General features: G+C 39.4%; 2 protein-coding genes across 2 annotated transcripts; one reads left to right on the plus strand and one right to left on the minus strand.

Annotated features, from left to right (window-relative positions):
• Window positions 1-3,545, minus strand: LOC129108505 (potassium-transporting ATPase subunit beta-like). The gene is made up of 7 exons (XM_054620351.1): window positions 3,434-3,545; window positions 2,286-2,414; window positions 2,078-2,191; window positions 1,777-1,982; window positions 1,592-1,654; window positions 949-1,041; window positions 1-159 (listed from the first exon to the last, which is right to left on the minus strand). Exons 1-7 carry the CDS (start codon window positions 3,543-3,545, stop codon window positions 1-3), a joined length of 876 nt encoding a protein of 291 aa, XP_054476326.1.
• Window positions 3,546-5,274: 1,729 nt separating this feature from the next.
• grk1a (G protein-coupled receptor kinase 1 a) lies at window positions 5,275-12,340 on the plus strand. The gene is made up of 7 exons (XM_054615020.1): window positions 5,275-5,976; window positions 6,958-7,085; window positions 7,322-7,479; window positions 8,355-8,438; window positions 9,445-9,569; window positions 10,783-10,984; window positions 12,048-12,340. Exons 1-7 carry the CDS (start codon window positions 5,275-5,277, stop codon window positions 12,338-12,340), a joined length of 1,692 nt encoding a protein of 563 aa, XP_054470995.1.
• Window positions 12,341-13,962: the final 1,622 nt, after the last annotated feature.

Consider the following 13,962-nt stretch of genomic DNA (forward strand, 5'->3'; position numbering starts at 1 on the left):
TTATTTCATGGCTTTGAGTTGGAAGATGACCTTTCCCTCGTAGGGGTCGTGGAAGTTTTCATAGCTGATCTTTTTGGAGACCACTCTGCACTGGATCTTGGCTTTCTTCTCTTTAACCAGGTGGAACCGAACAGCCACCAGCGGGTTGACGTAAGTAGGCTGAAGAAAAGGAGGAAGGAGGCAAAGCAGGGATTGTTGAAATTGCTTTGAGTTTTGTTTTTTAGAAGAATAACTTGACATTTTAAGAAATACACTTTTGTCACTTTCTTGTGGAGTGTTACATGAAGATTGATACCACAATTTGTGCTATAATCTTGTAAACATTAAGACTGCAAACGGGAGAAGCAGTTAGCCTTTCCTTCTACTAGCAACTTTTAATCTCACAAAAATAACGTGGTATATCTTGTGTGTTAAATCTGTGAAAACTGAAGAGTAACAAGGATAATTTGGGGTTTTATGGGGAGTTGTGTCAGTGGAGACTGCAGGAACGCACTTCCTGCTTCCAGTCTTTGCTAAGCTAAAATCACCTCATACTGGTTTCAAATACATATTTACATTACGGACTTGAGTCATCTTTTCATATGACTCAGCATATTTTCCAATAAGTTGCACATTTTGTTTAATTCCCAAACTTAATATAATTAACTTGAACATGTTGGTGCTTGGTGTGATTAAAACACATTCAACATGAATGTATTAATGTATTTTTGCTTAACTGGTGGTAAATCAAAAGTGTCTTGAATTCTACAGTTGGTGAAAATGAGTTGTTGGCCTCTATTGACCCGCTGTTTATGGTACACGTTTATTTAGATATATGCACATTATATGTACCACAAACCAGGTGACACGCAATGAGTAAAGTATATTGGACCATTGTCTGGTTGGTGATTCAGGCTTAGTTTTAAAGAGCACATTAAACAACATAAACTGATCCTAATTCTTGCTCACCTGTGCCAGTCTTCCGTAGTAAGGGAAGTAAGAGCGATCCATGATTCCCATTTCAGGGAAGTACTCAATGTTGTCCACATTTTCTTGTCCATCCTAAATACGCACATAGACACAGAATTTCATCATATTTAATGGGGCACCAATTTTACTCATGAATATTAGTTTACTCGCCACAAGTAAAACTCTGAGAAAACAGTTGTATAATTACCTCCAGCAAGGAGGTTATGTCTTGATTTGTCTGTTTGTCAGCAGGATTTCAGGAAAACTACTGGCTCAAATATCATAAAACTTTGTGGAAGGGTAAAGCATGGGCCAAGAAAGAACTCAGAACATTTTGGGGCTGATCCAAATCACGGGGCAGATTTTTCACTCATGGACACGGCCTTGGTGGAGGTCTACGCTCTCCGAGTAATCATCTAATTTCTCATGTGACCCTTGAGGAAATTTGACAAGTCTGAGAAATTAAACATCAGCACTGTAGTTGTTGAGTTTAATATATAAAATGATGATAAAAGGTCAGCATATTTTCGCCTCTGATGCATCAGTTTTGATCTTAAATTTAGTACCCCTGAAAACATGTAAACTTAAGACACGTTGTTCTTAATGCATGCTGTTAAAGTTGGTATATGCAGTTGTTGCTCACCAGTACAGTGCAGTTGACATAAGGGGGAGGCCCAGTGTGATTAGAGGGCAAAAAGCTGATGATCTGCAGATACAAAACAGAACATTTGCTTTTAGTCATTACTATTAAATCTGATATTTTTTTATGTACTTCATGATCTAAGTTTCCCAAAAGTGCAAAGAAGGATATTTATGGATTAAACCTACCCTGTTCATCTTAATGATGACACAAGGCATGGTGCAGTTGTAGCCAAAGGTTGGGTCTTCAAATCCTGAACAGGCTCCCAGCATGCTTTGCGTGAAAGGGCATGCCCACTTGGTGTGGTTAGGGGCTGTGAAGGTCTTCTGGTAGAAGAACTTTCCCTTTGTGCAGTTATAGTTGTTACATTCAAGCTGCTTGGTGTCATTGTAGGCTGAAGGAGAAAGATAGAAAGAAAGATTTAGATGCCTTGTTTTGTGTTAAACATGAAAGTGTCTGTCAATCATGGTGGAATAAGTAAATACTAACGCTTCAGGAACTCATTAAGGATGTTGGTCATCTTCATCCAGCTGGCTTTGTCTGATGTGTTGTAGTTGATTTCAACAATTTCCTCCCCGTAAGTGTTCGGCCACACCATGACCCCTGAACAGGGAAGCAAAAAACAGCTGTATAACTGAGGTCTAATTCAACTCGTCGCTGTCTTAACTCATGTTGATGTTGTTGTTGTAGTTGTTACCCGGAGATTTTAACCGGTCTTGGTAGTCGGGGGCGTACGGATCCAAAGTGTACATGAGCGTCCAGATGGCCAAAGAAAAGAGGCCCGTCATCACCACGTAGAAGGCCACATAATACAGACTGATGTACACTGTGAAGGAGAGTTTTTTTATTAACACACACAGTCAGAGTTACATGTTTAGGGCCCCTAAGTCTGACGCTCGTTTAAAGCTCTGTGTGTACAGTAAAATAGAGACGGAGAAAAATGTATGTCCAACTTTGCAGAGGTCAAAGTGTCCGCTGTCGATATGAGCTGATTTTACTCTGATTGTAAGATCAAACAGAGGGGGGGGGGGGCTCTGACAAAGAAAGCTTATCACAACAGCAGGCTTATCGCTCTCTGTCTACAACCTGCAAACATACACACTCGCTGTGGTGATATTAAAAGGACATCAAAAGTCACACAGAGTGGTTCATACAAGTCCATGATGGGTGTTTATCTTTTACTGAAGCACACACACACACATACATGCACACACAGTTGCATGTATGTGGTGCATCATTTACATCACAATGCTCTCATGCAGTGGCAGGAAATAAATGTAACTAAGGACATTTGATACATTTATTTCGAGTTGCTTTGCAGGTTTAAATGCTGTTCACAAAAATATATGAAGATCTTATGCAAATTAAAGCATATTTATAGATTTAACTACATAACAATGCTGAACTATTTCATGTCTTCAGTTCTTATCATATTTTACTTCTTTTTTTACATACATATAAATATTTTTAATTGTTAGGGAGCCTGCACTGCAAGCGACTGCTCTACTGAAGAACTTGAACTAATTGAAACAAGTTTGGGAAATTGTCTCACATATGAATTCAACTAGAAGGTCCAACTGGTGCTTAAAGTGTTGTTAGGCAAAAACAACAAATGTTTTTCAGTCATTGCTGGTGAAGAAGATGTTTCCTAAATGTTTGGTAGCATTGGTCACTAATTGAAGAGGATGCAATAAGACCTTCACCATCAGTCAATGAATGGCATAGCAGTGCGTCAAATACAGTCCTATAAATTATACTCTCAGTCTTGTATTTAATACAGAGCCACTGCACTGTATTATAGTATATAATGTTGCTCACAAGAGAGGTTAATGAAGTTATACTTACCCCATTTCTCTAGTGTTCTCCCAAATAGCGTCCCATTGTCGGAGTTCCAGACAAAATGGCCAAAGTCTTCACATCGTTGCCCACAAGACCTCTTCTCCTTCAAGGCGGCCATGATGAGCAGACCTTTTGTTCCCTTCACTCAACTTTACCTTTGATTTCTCTTCCTCTCTCCCTCACTGACAGTGAGATTCAAACAGTAATATTTGTTTCTCCTCTCTCCCACCTGTCCCTCCTCAAAGATTTTGAGGCACTTTCAGGTGTGTGCTCTTTTCTTTTTTGGCCCCTGTCTCATTCTTTGTTACACTGATTTAAGCTTAAACTCCCTGGGCGTCACTCCAGAGTGTGATGAATGCGTTATCTCGTATTCACTATTTATAAGGCCAAGATAAGGCGGGCATGCTGGCCATAGGGAGGCTGAGGGGGGACAAAGTAGAAAAAGGTGAACTTCCTTCTTCAGCTTCAACGTCCTTCACTCTTCAGAGAAACCTGAGGATCACCTTGAACCGCATCGGTTACTAATGACAACAGTCAGGGTGAACGACTGCATATGATTTGCTCAGATTTAAACAAAACTGAAGCATACAACAAAGCCTGCTTCTCATTGATTCTCTACCCACCGAAGTCCCAATCTGGGGTTGGGACAATGGATTTTTCCTAAAATTATAAAGGAGGACATTTTAAAGGGACTGGATACTGTAAAATATTCTCAACGCTTAGTTTAAAATTGTAAGAATTCCCCATCACAAGTTCCCAGAGCCAAAGGTGACATCTTCAAATTGCTTGTTTATTCAATTTACAGCGATTAAATGCAGAAAAGAAGCAAATCCTCAAATTAATATTAGCATTGTCATTGTGAGCATTATAGCATGCTGATGTCAGCATTTAGGTTTAAGCCCCGCTGTGCTGAAGTGCAATTCCACGGAGGTGCTAGCCTGGCTGCAGACTTTCTGTTTGTAACAAAACATAAATTATAACCAGTTATTGATTTCCATCGACTACCTTTATATCATATTGAAGGCACTAGAAAGCTGACGGGACGTGTCGGTAGAGCCATAATCCAATCAGTCTCTCATATGTCATACATTTACTCTCTGTGTCTTTTTGTAAGGTCATGGATGTTTTCTCTAACCCATGTTCCTCATGATACAAACACAAACCAAAACTAAAAGTCTGCAGCCTTGCTAGCAGCTCTTACTTAAACATAGCGATGCTTTGAGCTAAATGCTATTGCAAGCAATTATAAGAGGATCCTTGCAGGTTTTTAGGCTGAAAGGGTGTTTCTTTCTGGTAGAGGGAATTGAGAGAGATAAGGTTCAAATAGACAAAGTAAGAAAAAAAAGAGTACAAAACCAGAACTGTGCAGATGCATTATTTTAGCTGAGGCTGCTGTGAACTTTTGGTTCATTTCTCTCTGTGCCACTCTCTCACTCTCAGCTTCACTGCATTCCTGCCATTACCAGCCCACTACATGCATGACCACATTCATTCATCCTCCTTCTTTCTTTATCTCCTCTCCATCACATTCCCCTCTCTTCCTCTACAGCGTACACGTGGGTTTGTGCAGGATAAAGCATTACAGTGTTACAGAGTGGATAATTCCCTTTGGGGGAAGCTGATGAGTCAGGTAGATTTGCATGTGTGTCTGCATGTGTGTGAAAGGGACTCTCAGGTTTGATGATTGAGGGGAACACTGAGCTCTCTGTGGCTGTCTGCAGCGAGCAAGCGGGATGTACGATTTCCTCTCTACTGGTCACCTCCACTCCTGCCCCTTTTCTCTGTAGCTTTTTGCTTCATCTCACACATTTCTCCGTCCCTCCTCCCCACTTTTTGACTGTGTCGCCATGGATATCGGTGGCCTGACGACAGTGGTGGCCAACTCTGCCTACATCTCAGCCCGCGGAAGCTTTGATGGCACTGCCAACCCCGCATCCAACCGAGACAGGAAGTACCACTCCCGCCTGAAACTGCCTCACATCACAGTGTGTGAAGGGCTGCAGGAGACTTTAGATCTGGGCTTCCAGACAGTCTGTGTGGAGCAGCCCATCGGCAAACGTCTCTTTCAGGAGTTCCTGGACTCCAACAAAGACTACAAAGGCCCCTGCCGCCTGTGGAAGGATATTGAGGAATACAACATGGCTGAGGATGAGGATCGGGCCAAGAAAGCCAGCAAGATCTTGTCCCGGTACATGGAGCCTGACGCCAAGTATTTCTGCCCCTTCCTGCCGGAAAATGGCATCACAAAGGTCAAAGAGAAACACCAAGAGGCCGGGGATGATCTTTTCAGTGAGACCATGGATAATGTGATGGACTTTCTCAAGGAAGTGCCCTACACTTTCTTCCTGGAAAGTATGTATCTGAAAAGGTTTCTGCAGTGGAAGTGGTTGGAGATGCAGCCCATGGGTGAGGATTGGTTTTTGGATTTTCGTGTTTTGGGGAAAGGAGGGTTTGGGGAAGTGTCTGCCTATCAGACGAAGGCCACAGGGAAACTGTACGCATGCAAAAAGCTCAACAAGAAGAGGCTGAAGAAAAGAAAAGGCAATGAGGTAAGGAGACAAGATCTCTCTCATCAGGGGTGGCAATTCTGCAGATCTAGCTGCACAAGACAAGGCATTACTAGCCTAGTAAACATTGCAGTTTGTGCAGAAACATAAGTTGCCGTCTAGTTTGTTTCTTGTTCTCAGTATCTGTGTAACCCACCCACTTAACAACACTCAGTAACCTGCCTTGAGGGCTTGAAGAAGTCCTTAGACACCTTTAGCTTATATGATTAGTGTCCTCAGCATAAGACCATGCTGATCTCCTTATAAAGTGACTATCCAGTCATATTTATAAATGGAGCGGCTCTGGATCTAAATACAGCATCAGCTCAAAATGTTTTCATAAATTTTTCTATGTCTTGACAGGTTAAATGTTTAGAATACAACTCTCTGTACAAGCTTTTTTTATGCTGATCACCAAATTGAACAATGTCCGGTACAAAACACAGTAATGCTGGTTAGCTCCATATAGACTGGCTTGTATGGAAAAACAAGCTTTATTTAGATGCAATGGTGTCTAGTTTTTCATATTTCTTGTTAACAGTTGACTGAAATGGTGCATTCAAATGCAATCATATGTTTTGGGAATATGATGTGCAGCCAACTCTCAAGCATCAAATGTCAGAGCCGCCCACCATCATATGATACCTACTCCTGACAGAGAGCTGAAACTATATACTATGGGCCACACCTGTTTAAATGCACATGCTAAAGCCTGATAATGTTGTCCTACAACTCAGTGACCTTCACTACTGATGAAAGGAACATAAAGAGTTGATTACGAAGATATCTTACTATAGTGTAGTGGAGCTGAATTAAGACTTGTTTCTTTGATAATCTGAAAGCTTTTGCAGCAAACTAAGATAAATTATGTGCAGACAGGACTGTTTGTGTGTCGTTAGCGTGTCTTATAAAGACGACAGCAAACCTAGACTGCTGTACACTCTGAACATGAACTCATATCTGCGGTCTCTTCCGGTCCTGAAGGGGGCGATGGTGGAGAAGAGGATCCTGGCTCGCGTTCACAGCAGGTTCATTGTCTCTTTGGCGTACGCCTTCCAGACAAAAACAGAGCTGTGTCTGGTCATGACCATCATGAACGGAGGAGACTTGAGGTTAGATCTCACTCACTGACATACTGACCACAACATCTGCATATTTCAGTCTCTCCCTTTGATGCTTCGTCCTCTCAGGATCTAATTGAGACACTTTGCCACCCAACATTAGTAACATCTTTTTTAAAAGTGACCTGATATCTTTCTTTTATTTACAGATCATTTTAAATATCAGTGTGAATGTTTGATTGAAATGAAAACAATACATCTACACACCCTCTCTATTGTGCCTCAAGGTATCACATTTATAACGTGGATGAGGATAACCCGGGATTGGACGAACCGAGGGCCTGCTACTACGCTGCTCAGATCATTCAGGGCCTGGAGCACCTCCACCAGAAGAGGATCATCTACAGAGACCTCAAACCAGAGAACGTGCTGCTGGATAATCAAGGTCAGACACTCATGTACTAAAAAAGATGAAGTCTCTTGTGTTGGTTGTAAGATGTTTTAAATTGTTTTGCTGTTGGTGATTCATGTTTTATACATCAGCTATACATTCAAGACACCATAATGGATCAACAGTAAAATATTATACTATCATATTTTGGGCAAATAGAATATGTTATTAAAACAATAGACTGACATTTTAGAAATGTGCTTATTCACTTTCTTGAGTTAGAGGATTGATTCTCTCATGTCTGTCTGTTAAACATGAAGTTGTAGCCATGAGAGCGTTAGCTAAGCTTAACGTTAGCATTAAGGGGGAATGGTTAGCGTGGCTCTGTTCAACAGTGGCTCAAAAACTCACTGATTAACATGTTATATATCTTCTTTGTTTAATAAGTGTTTTTACTCTGTGAGATCCTGGAGTTGTGAACAGAGACAGGCTAGCTGTCTTTATGCTAACGTACATGAGAGTGGTGTCCTTCTCCTCATTTAACTAAGGCCCAACAAGAAAGTGAATAAGCAGTGTCCCCAAAATGTCACTTAAACAAACCTTCAACAGATTTACTTATTTGCGTTTTTACTGTTTTTACTGTGATGAATGTGAAATTAAAGTCCCTCACCTTGACTTTATAAATATGTCTTATTATTCTCCTCAGGAGGTCATAACACACTCACACATGCTGTATAAACACACTGAGCCACTCACACACACACTTTCAGTAACGTTACACACGGAGTCTCGCTTCCAACACAAGGACGTCTGACAGTTATCATGCTTCTATAGGTGAACGTGTCAGAGACGTAGTGTTGCGGGTCAACATTGATATCAGTGACGTGCACAGCTCTTGACATTACCCAGGTGTGTGTTTGTTCTCACAGGTAACGTGCGTATCTCTGACCTTGGTCTGGCTGTGGAGCTGGCTGATGATCAGTTCAAAATCAAGGGTTACGCCGGGACTCCAGGTACAGCAGAAACTAACCAGGCTGACATTTAGCTGCTCTTAAAACAGGATCTGTGATCGAGACCCACGCCTGTAAAAACCAACAGCAGTGTTTATCTTTCTCACTCTGTAATTGATATATGACATGTAGCTTCACTGTACAGCTGTCTTTTTCCTTATTCCCCAACCAGTTAAACCTGAATGACTGGAACTAGCAGTCCTAAATATAATCACTGTGTATCAGAATAGAAAGTATGCATATGCGGAATCTGATATAGTTTTTATCTCCTATTTTGTGAAAAGAAACACCATAGTGTTTATTGTGTATTTTGTATATTGTCGGGATTGATCATTACTAAATGACACATGGAACCTACAGTATGTGCTGTAGTTTGAGGTGTGTCAACTCGTACAGTGTTATATATTTTTTTATAAACTATAAGCCAAGCTAATTATTATTAAGTAGTAGAAATATTATATTTTATTATTTGATTCTTTTAAGTTTAAATTCTGATATTTGTTTACATTTTTTTTAAGTGACAGAGATCTAGAAATCTGTGAAACAACAGTTAACCCACATTGGAGGATACTATTTACAAATTAAAATTAAAAGTAAAATGAATTAATGTAATGCACAGTTTTGTGATTAAATTAAACAAAGAAATGTACAGTTCGTTTGTCAAAAGTTTCTAGGTTGGAGGAATATCTGCTTGGAGGAATTTAGACAATGTTTTCTAAAACCCTGGTCATGGCCAGATCTGTTGGTGCAACGCCAAACATACTGTTTACTGGTACTAATATACATTAGATAGTAAGGACTAGTACTACCCTCTGAAATGCAGTGTAGTAAAAGCAGCACATGCGTAATGTAAAAATAGAAATACTCAAGTAACGATGTCCTTAATTTATGGTTGGAGGTTTTAATAGTAGCAGCTGTATTTTTAAGGGAGTGAAATCTGATAATGTGACTCTTTGATCTCAGGATTTTAGTTTTAAGAGATACAGTATTCATTTTCTATCACTTGCAGGGTTTATGGCTCCTGAGCTGCTGAAGGGAGAAGAGTACGACTACTCCGTAGATTACTTCACTTTGGGGGTCACTCTGTATGAGTTTATGGCCGCTAAAGGACCCTTCAGGACCCGAGGAGAGAAGGTAAATATACTGTGGATGACCCTTTACTCCTATTCACAATCCAAGTTTAAAGCTGATTTTTCGTTAATTGTGGGTTTTAAATACACATTTGTTCTTTTGGCTCTCTGTCTTTTCCTCACAGTACTAGCGTTTACCTCTTTCTGTCAAGTTCTGTTCAAAGTAATGCAGTAACAGTTTTTTAAGATGGGATTTTGATCTCAACGTTACCCTCTTGTGGCCTGATGCTGACACTGCTTTGAAACATGAAGCCAGTGGTGAAGGAAGTACTCATACTCCTTTCTTAAATAACAGTAGTAATTCAAGTAGAATATTTTACTTCAGTAAAAGTACTGTGGCGATACTGATTCCCCAGGTTTCAGCTGATTGTGAAGAAGCCTTAGAACCAGTTTCAACCAGATTATACAGGAATATTTGAAGAAACAAATCTCACAAATGCCTCAACATTGAAAAATGCCTCTTCAATTATAATTAAATGCCCCTTCGATAGTAAAAGAAATGCGTTTGAATGGGGTTTTAATGGAAATAAACCAAATACACTAATTAAAGCCCCAGTGTGTATTGATAGGCAAGCACAAACTCTTTGCACTAAGATCTGACCTGATGCAGCAAAACCAAGTGGAAAGTTGTTCTTTAATATTCACAATAATCAAAATCTCCCTCAATCAGAAAAGTTAAGACAGCAAAGAAGTCTCTAAAAGACCTCAAGACCAGAGTTTCCAGCTGAATCTGATAAAATGCATTTGCATTAAATCAAAGAGGGTTCAGAATAACCTGAGCGTGTTGTTCCTGACTTCTCTTAAGCCCTAAACGAACGGCGTCGTCACACCCTGATTGGCCAAGAAAGGAAATGCACCAAGCTCCTCTTAATTCTTAATTAGGAGCTTGTCCCCTTGTCCCCCTGTCGATGGATTTTATTATACGTAATTATGTACATCGACGTACATCTTTACTTTATAGAGGATTTACAGTGATATTGTACAGTGTTTTCAGATAATTGTGCATGTACATAAACTTCAATTCCCTGAATTTATCTGCAGAAACATAACGTAATAAGAGTTGTGCAGGTAAATGCCTCGATAGGTAATTCCTTGAGAATTTCTGGTGCGTTTTCCAGACTTTAAAGAGGTAAAGGGTGAAAATGTGTTAAAGTTGGACTCATGTTTTAAATAAGAGGGACAAATGAAGCTCTCATTCTTCTCTGTGCTGTTTGCAGGTGGAGAATAAGGTGGTGAAGCACAGGATTCTGAATGATCTGGTAACATATCCAGAGAAGTTCAGTGAGAACGCCCGATCCATCTGTGAGGGTTTACTGTTCAAAGAGGTCGACAAGAGGCTCGGCTTCAAGAACGGATCATGTGATGAGATCAGGGCGCACGCCTTCTTTAGCAGCATTACCTGGAGGAAACTCAATGCAGGTCTGTTTCTTATCATTAAAGTTTCCTAATTGTTGCCAGTCTTGTCAGTTTGCATCAAATTGCATGAATGCACATATCTGTTTCTGCAGTTTTTACAGTTTCAATAACTTCTTGCTCATTAATATTTATTTTGAAAGTATTTCAATCATGCGTAATGCTGAAGTACATACATATATTTAATCATCAGTATCTACATCTTGAAGAATGTTATGGTTCTCTTTAAGGTGATAAGATTCACTTGTAACAGTGTACTGTCACCACTCTACAAGTCATCTATGCTTTCAAAACTCTTAAAAAACTTACTGGAAGAGTCTCCAATGTGCATACGACAAAAGAGAGTTTCTATAGTTATTTCATAGAAGAGAGTTATGTAGTTTTTTATGGGCATTTTGGGCAGTTTTCAATATTTTCTTAGTTGTTAAATGTCCGGAAAACGTATTTTCTTAATCAGATTCTAGCTTTGAGCAGTGAGGTCCTACATGAACATGACACGTTTGAACAGTTTATGCTTCTTACAAGATATTTTTGTAGATTTTGTCTTGTTTTCGTCTTCTAACTGGTTTGAAGTGGGCTGTAACCAGTTGAAAAGAGGTGATGGTGCATATTTCTGCGCACCAATCAGGATTTAGAAATGAATTGTGGGGGCAGTTGTGATGTTGGCAGGATACTATCAAATGGCTCAAACAGACCCACACAGTTTTTGATAATTGATAACTTATTATGATATTTAATGTTATAGAGAAATACATACGATTTGAGGGGGTTCAAATACTACTCTAATTACTTCCATTCAGTTTTGTGTCTCTTTTTTTTTTGCTTTTGCTACATTTTGTTTGAAATTCTAAATGTTTCCATGTTTGGGATTACAGCATCTTTTAGAGGCGCCCAATTATTTGTCAATTTTTTATTGGATAATTGACAGAAATCCATCTTGTATCATGTTTTCATCCATTCTGTAAATCACACTGATGAAGGCCCTGTGCTGAGACCTGGTTGGTTGAATAAAGTGACTCATCTGTTGAGTCAGTTAGTGTTGACATGTTTTTTTTAATTCTCTACTCAGGAATACTCACACCCCCCTTCGTGCCAGACTCAAAGACAGTCTATGCCAAGGACATCGGCGACGTCGGGGCCTTCTCCACGGTTAAAGGCGTGCAGCTTGAAGACAAGGACAATGATTTTTTTGCTGAGTTTGCCTCGGGGAACATCTCCATCCCCTGGCAGGAGGAGATGATCGAAATGGGGATCTACGGCGAGCTCACACTCTGGGGAGCAGCGGGCGCTTTGCCCAACGACCTGCGACGTGAATCCATCCTGGAGCAGCCGCCCAAATCCTCCACCTGCACGCTGTCGTAAGACGACGATGACCAAAGAGCACCTCGAAGAGAAACATCCAGCTGTTAATGAAATAATTTACATGAACTGTTTGTCAAATGGAAGCTTCTCACTGCAGTCTTATAGATAATGAGATACTTCCAGTATTACCTGCACTTTTTGTCCAGTACTTATTTTATTGTAGTCCTTACTGTAAAATCATGTTGCGTTTATGTGGATGGATACTATTCTTTTACTTTTTGTCACACTCTTTTTGCATTATCTAACTGTCTGTTTATAACTGTTCCATAAATGAAAGATTAATCATGTGTGTGTCAGTGTGGGTAAACTGCAGGCAAAAGAAAGAGCATTTCTATTTCCTATAACACAATTTTTCCACTTTTTGCTTCTCCAATCTCTTATAAACGTTTGAAGCTTCAGACCTGTACATAAACTTGTATCCATTACTGCAGAGATGTTATATTGAATTTAAATAAATATATTGACATTAAAATCAACATGTTTTGTGTGGGACTGACACGTTACAGCTGAGCCAAGCTACATTCTTCTGGAGAACAACACATGTAGATACAGATACAAGCAGACACTTTTTTCAAATCGGTGTGTTGAACTTTCTTACAGATAAAAATCCAGTATGTTTCATTGAACAATAATTTAAGAACTGTATATGTTCTAGCCTTTGAAAGGACGGGAAAAAAAGCTTTGACTTATTTAAGAGCAGTTCACAATGATTCACTCTTTCTTTTTTTCGATTAAGCTGTAGATTTCTTTTCCTGGTTTATCGTTTGATTGTTGACAGATTTTCAAAAAGTCCGACAGGATGTCATCGGATTCCTTGTTTTGTTTTGTGCAATCAACTTTCCAAAAACTAAAAATATTAATTTTACCATCATAAAATATAAAATAAAAAACAGGGAATACTTACAACTAGAGGTTGAAAACTGGGGAGCGTTTAGCATTTCTGTTTATAACAATGACGTAAGTGACTAATCAAATAGCAAAATATTTGCTGATTAATTTTCTGTAGATCAACTTATTGAGTGCTTTAAGCTTTACACAATACTTACACACTAAACACATGGCATTGTCACTCTGAATCATCACCACAAATGGGATATCAGAATATCACTAGTTATACCAGAGCACTATTGTAAATGGAAATATTAAGGCTGAGGGTTTCGTGTAGTGCCCAACAATATCAAACATTTAGTTGTTATATTTGTTTTATATTTAAAAAAAAACAACCCACAGAATAATAGTATAAATGGGCAGAAGACTTGCTTTTCAAATATTGACCATTTGAGGGCGCTGTAAACTCACATCAACGCTGCAGCATCATGACTATTTAAATATAACAGCCTGTACACATTAAAACAAACCCAGAAACTCCCTTTATCATAATAAGAAAATATGTATACATCATTCTAAGAGTTTAGCCATATATACTGCGAGTATTTTACCACGAGTCCTGTATTAAAGCTGAATCAAACTTATGTAAGATAGATGATTCAATAATTGATCACTTTGGTGAATGCAGGGAGCTGATTGGTCTCTCTCTCTCTCTCTCTCTCTCTCTCTCTGTCTCTCTGTCTCAGGCTTCAAGGAAAGTTGAACTCGTCTGCGCTCAGAATCAGCTGTAACAA

Source organism: Anoplopoma fimbria, chromosome 2 (assembly GCF_027596085.1).
Source record: "Anoplopoma fimbria isolate UVic2021 breed Golden Eagle Sablefish chromosome 2, Afim_UVic_2022, whole genome shotgun sequence".
Classification (NCBI taxonomy): Eukaryota; Metazoa; Chordata; class Actinopteri; order Perciformes; family Anoplopomatidae; genus Anoplopoma; species Anoplopoma fimbria.